General features: G+C 39.9%; 1 protein-coding gene across 1 annotated transcript; it reads right to left on the minus strand.

Annotated features, from left to right (window-relative positions):
• ZNF713 (zinc finger protein 713) lies at positions 1-5,633 on the minus strand. Its single transcript, XM_068969062.1, has 3 exons — positions 5,498-5,633; positions 4,803-4,895; positions 1-1,043 (listed from the first exon to the last, which is right to left on the minus strand). The coding sequence occupies exons 1-3, from the start codon at positions 5,631-5,633 to the stop codon at positions 1-3; spliced, it is 1,272 nt and encodes a 423-aa protein (XP_068825163.1).
• Positions 5,634-5,974: the final 341 nt, after the last annotated feature.

A 5,974-nucleotide genomic window follows, 5' to 3' on the forward strand; every position in this document is an offset into this window, starting at 1 on the left:
CTAAAAATTCTGAGTTATGTGCTGTGGAGTAAGGGAAGGACTGTGGCTTAAGGTTTTCTCACATTTATTATATTCACACAATTTCTCCCGAGTGTGGATTTTCCTATGTTGATTAAGGTGTGCACTCTGGCTGAAGGCTTTTTCACATTCATTACATTTATAAGGTTTCTCTCCTGTGTGAGTTCTCTCATGCTGATTAAGATGTGTCCTCTGGCTGAAGGCTTTCCCACAAAAACTACATTCATAAGGTTTTTCTCCAGTGTGAAGTCTATGATGTTCAGTAAGGGATGTGATCCGGCTAAAGGCTTTACCACACTGATTACATTTATAGGGCTTCTCTCCAGTATGAATTCTCAGATGCTGAGTAAAGGATGAATGTTGACGGAAGGCTTTCCCACATTCATTGCATATAAAAGGTTTTTCTCCCGTGTGAATTCTCTGATGTTGAATAAGGTGTATTCTCTGGCTGAATCTTTTCCCACATTCATCACACTTATAGGGTTTCTCTCCTGTGAGGACCATCTGAGGTTGAGCAAGAGATGAGTCCTGGCTGAAGGCCTTCCTGCATTCACTGTGTTTCCCTTCAGTATGAATATGACCAGTAAGAAGAAGATGTTGATTGAAGATTTTTCCACACTCGTTATATTCATAAGGATTTTCTCTTATGTAGTTTCCCTGATAGTAAATCAGGTCTGAATTATGTTTGATGCTATTTCCTTGTATGTCAGAATTAAGGGGTATTTTCGTTGAAGGAATTCTCTGTTGCATAAGAAGGTTTGAGTTTAGATTATAGTTTTCCCCAAATCTACCACATTCAAGGCCTCTCTCCTGTGTGATCTTTTTGTGGGTAAAAGATACTTGTCCTAAGTATCTCTGCTGGTTTTCTTGGTTGAATTCTAACTGGTAATCAAAATCCCAGAGTCCACCTAAGATGGAGTACCAGAAACTGTCTCCTGTTAGTCTCTCCATTATCATGTTATGGGTTTGATTTTCATCAGAAATATTATGGTTCGATTTTTTAATTTCTGGTCTATTCTCCCCATCTAAAAGAAATTCAGAACATATAAACACTTCAGTATTCTCTGTATGAAAAAGAAACTGTGGCATAGTATATAACCAAATGAAACTGACTGCAGTGCAGACAATGAAAATGTGGCATTGAAAGTTTTGAAATAAAGCCATGTAACAAAGGGAAAGACTATAAGAGGATGACAAGAAGCAGTGAGCAGGGAGAGATTTTAAAATATGAGTGGTAATCATAAAAAGAAGAGATCCATCAGGAATATACATAATTGGGAGAAAACGGAAAGGAGAATAAGAAATATCATAAGAAAGTCTGTGCTCAGAGGTGAGAGACAGAAAAGACTGTGCTTAGAGAACACAGGGCCAAGTCCAGGACCTTCTCAATCTCACCTGTGGATTATTCTATTGTAGTGCCCACTATCTGCTTATTTCAAAAGTATTTCTTCCTATTTTAAACTTTTGTTTAAAATGATAAAACTATTACTAAATTTTCAGTTGTGCTGGGTCTTCATTGCTGCATGTGGGCTTTTTCTAGCTGTGCTAAGTATTGTATTAGTTGCTGAGTTGTGTCCAACTCCTTTCAACCCCACGAACTGTAGCTCATGTAGCAAGTGGAGGTTACCCTAATTTCCTTGTCTCTAATCCCACTCCCATTTTTTTAGAACCTTGCCCCATCTTTTCTATTTTCTACTTACACTCTCCCTGATCCCTTCCATTCAGCACTTTAAACAAGCTGGAATCATTCCTTCTTAGAACGATCCTGTTTTGACACTACCTTCTAGTCTAGCCACCTGGTTCATCTGGTAAATAATCTTCCTGCAATGTGGGAGATCTGGGTTCAATCCCTGGGTTGGGAAGATCCCCTAGAGAAGAGAATGGCTACCCACTCCAGTATTCAGGCTTGGCAAATTTCATGGACTGTATAGTCCATGGGGTCGCAAAGAGTTGGATACAACTGAGCCACTTTCACTTCTTTCTAGTCTAGCAGTCACCCTCTTTGTTTGCTTCACCTTCTCATTTGAGCTTCTTGTAAGAAGTACCATATATGTACTAGCTATACTGTTTTTTAGTTTTTGGCTGTACCAGCAGCATGTGGGACCTTAGTTCCCTGACCAGGGATCAAACCCACACCCCTTGGACTAGAAGTGTGGAATCTTAACCACTGGACTGTTAGGGAAGTCCAACTACAAGCTCTACTTTTTTTATTTTTTTTAAACCTCCTGTTTACTCAGCAGTGTATAAACTGATTGTTTTGCTAATTACTCCCCTGTCACTTCTCTCATTAATATCATTCCTAACCTTTTCATTGCTAGATCCATCAGACATTTTCCATGTCTCACCTTAGCTAGGAAGAGAATTTCTAGATATTAAATAGACATCAGCTAATGTCGAAGACAATGAGACAAGCAATACCCCAGAGGGCACATCAGAATGAGGTGGCACAAGCCAGATCATTCTATCTCAGTTCCTCCATCAACAGAAACATTCTACCACATCCTTGTAAGAGAAACAATTGATTGTGTCTCACGGGAAAATGCAAAAATGCAAGCAGTCTCCTTGGAGGACACTGCTAGGCTGCCTGCCCTGACAAGGAGGATACAAAGAAACCACTTATACAATCTCATTTGGTCAAGGACCAAAAGCCTTGACCACCCAGGTACAGCTGATAATGAAGTCTAGAAATTTCTTTTCTTCTCTGGCCATGTTGCACAGCTTGCAGGATCTTAAATTCCAAACCAGGGACTGAACCTGGGCCCTGTCAGTGAAAGCACCAAGTCCTAACCACTGAACTGCCAGGGAATTACCTGGAAATTTTCTTGAGTGTAGTAATTATTTTCTCGAGTTGGGAGTCTCTGGGCAGGGACATAATGGGAGACAGTATGGCTCCTTCACATGGCAGCATATGTACCTGTGGGAAAGAACAGCTCAGGTTTCTGTGTGGGCACCTACATTGGCAATTTGCCTGAAAAGGGAGTTTTTCATTTTCCTTCTTTAGTTTCCTATTTTCCAGGTTCCAGGATAGGAAGCTTTGTGAAAATAATGTTACTCATCATTGTCAGGAAAGGTGCTTAGGGGTTCTTGACAAACTGTTTTAATTATCAGCCTCTAAACAGGGTTTAGAGCACTGGGGTGCAGCACCTGTCAGGCTAAAAATTTAGGTCCAATGAGGCTGAAAAAGGAATAAGTTTTCCTACCTAAGATAACCGAGAGCACTATAAGCAAGAAAGACAACCGAATCAGAGTCAGCTTCAGAAAGCTCAAGTTTGAATGGCAGAAAACCAAGCCCAAATGATGAAACAAGGTGTCTGAGCAAAGAATCAAGATGGGGTACATTAACCTGGCTTAATGACTCAGTATCTGGCACATACCCATCAGTCCACTGTTTCCTAATATAACCAGGAAGTATGCCCACAAAAAGGAGCTAAGATTTAGGAGTTTTGGGTGTTTTTTTGGTCAAGAAGTCTCACTTAGCAGGATGTTTTAAAGGAGTAGAGAGTCAATAGGTCCAAGGTTTGAAATACTTGATTAAAATGACAGTATGACATTCATAAACAAAAATACAATCTAAACTCTGGGAAGAGAATGTATATGAACTACTGAGGCTAGAAATGTAGAAATGGAAAAGCTACTTAAAAGACATAGAGAAACTACTTAAAAGCACAGTACTGAAGAATGAACACCAAGTCCATAAGAAATATGTGCCTTTAGAAGAACAAAGAGTGAGAGAAGGTATTTAAAAGAGCAGGTAGGATAGCTATGACAGATTCATGGTGATATATGGCAGAAACAAACACAGTGTTGTAAAGCAATTACCCTTGCTTTATTAAATTACCTTTGCTTTATTAAAGCAATTACCCTTGCTTTACCCTTGCTAATTTATTAAAAATAAATAAATTTTAAAAAAGAACAGGCTGGGAGACAAGAGAGAGGCTACAAGAGGCAAGAATGGTGTGAAAGCCAAGGTGCGAGACAATTTTCAAGAGTTAAGTCAACACAGTCAAATGCAACATGATCATACAACATGATAATGGTGGTTTGTTTTAGCCACTGGACTTGACTGGAAGGAAGTTAGTGGTAATCTCCAAGAAAAAAATTTTATTAACATAGGTATGACAGGGATCCTATCACAAAGGTGAACAAGAGACTGAGAACGAAGGCTACGGATTTTAGACAACTTTAACATGTTTGATAATAAAAAGAAAAAAAATAATGAAAAATAGGTTAAAATGGTAGAGGGTTTTTGGTAAGGAAAAGAAAAAGATTTAAAGACTCCTGAAAGGATTATAAACAAAAAAATAGTAAGAAAGTGCTTTGTGGAGATTTGTAATATCAAGGTATTTATGAACAAACTAAAACTTTCAAAATAATTTTTGTGTTGTGCAAATTTTTAAAATAGTAAGTATATATATATATTGTCTGTTTAATCAGAAAAAAATAGTAATTTCTACTTTGGAAAAATGTCAAATATGAACTGAAATTTTTAAAAGGCCTCTGCTGCAGCTGCTGTTTAGTTGCTAAGTCATGTCCAACTCTTTTGGACCCCATGGACTGTAGCCCACCAGGCTCCCCAGTCCATGAAATTTCCCAGGCAAGAATACTGGAGTGGGTTTCCATTTCCTTCTCCAAGGGATCGTCCCAACCCAGGACCAAACCCATCAAAAATGCCTTGATATCCTTTAAATCCCAGAGGGAGATGTTCAGAGCACACTCCATTAAGTATTTCAAAAGTGACTATTTTCTTTCACTGAGTCACAAATACTCAAATGTTCTCTTCTCACCTGGATGAGTGTCTGGTGGGCTGACTCTTCCCATCATCCACTGTTCCTCCTGCTCCAACTGAGTGATCACCTCTGGCTTATACAGTTGATGCCCTGTTCAAGAGGAAAATGTGTATCTTAGAATTTTACACAGGGAACAAAAATCTCAGAACTCATTTCCAAACTTTTTTATCTTTAGGGTCTTTGGATTTGGAAAAGGGAGGCTTCTGAGGCAGCAAAATAAAGCTACCCATCTCAAAGTCAACACATTTCACCAGAGGAAAAAGCAGGAAACAGAGGTCTCTTGTCTCCAACTGATTGGCTTTCTTCCATCCTGGCCTCATGCTTTCTAACTGTGGTGCTGAAGAAGACTCTTGAGAATCTCTTGGACTGCAAGGAGATCAAACCAGTCAATCCTAAAGGAAACCAACCCAGAATATCCCCTGGAAGGACTGCTACTGCTGAAGCTGAAGCTCCAATACTATAGCACTTGATGAGAAGAGCTGATTCACTGGAAAAGACCCTGATGTTGGGAAAGACTGAAAAGAAAGGGAGAAGGGGGCAACAGAGGATGAGATGGTTAGACAGCATCAATGACTCAATAGACATGAATTTGAGAAAACTCTGGGAGATAGTAAAGAACAGAGGAGCCTGGTGTGCCAAAGTCCATGGGGTCCCAAAGAATCAGACACAACTTACAGAGATGCCCTCCTTACCCAGTGCAACCAGATTCCTATAGTTTTCCAGCATCACATCTCGGTAGAGGTTCTTCTGAGCAGGGTACAGCTGGTCCCACTCTTCTCTGGTGAAGTCCACAGCCACGTCCTGGAATGTCAGTGATTCCTGAAACATCAAGTATATCCCTGCTCAGCCAGAAACCTTTTTGTTTTTCCTTTACAGGGGCCCTTAAGGGAAGAGTCAAAGGTGGTGCAGTAGACAAAGGATCCCTTATTCCTTCTAGTGGTAAAATACTGAGCTGCTCTGCTTCCCCAGCTGATATAGGGAGGCAGTCTGTCATGTTCTGCTCTGTTGGTAAAATCCTTAAGTGCTATGCTTGGTTCCCTTTAATGAAAAATGGCACTTAGACCCCAAGATCTGGGCACTAGCTGCATCCAGTGATACTGGAGTATCATTTCTTCTATGCCCTCTCAGGGGTCATATCTAGGAAAGAGGGGAATATATACAGTGATGTA

Source organism: Capricornis sumatraensis, chromosome 3 (genome assembly GCF_032405125.1).
Source record: "Capricornis sumatraensis isolate serow.1 chromosome 3, serow.2, whole genome shotgun sequence".
In the NCBI taxonomy this organism is placed as follows: Eukaryota; Metazoa; Chordata; class Mammalia; order Artiodactyla; family Bovidae; genus Capricornis; species Capricornis sumatraensis.

What these genes read in the sequence shown, in the direction of transcription:
- ZNF713 (XM_068969062.1), bottom strand. Translation starts at nt 5,633, where the DNA reads ATGTTTCAGGAATCACTGACATTCCAGGACGTGGCTGTGGACTTCACC. An exon ending in TAGGAATCTGGTTGCACTGG is followed by an intron (nt 4,896 to 5,497) that starts GTAAGGAGGGCA and finishes CCTCTTGAACAG; the next exon opens with GGCATCAACTGTATAAGCCA. An exon ending in CCCACCAGACACTCATCCAG is followed by an intron (nt 1,044 to 4,802) that starts GTGAGAAGAGAA and finishes AATTTCTTTTAG; the next exon opens with ATGGGGAGAATAGACCAGAA.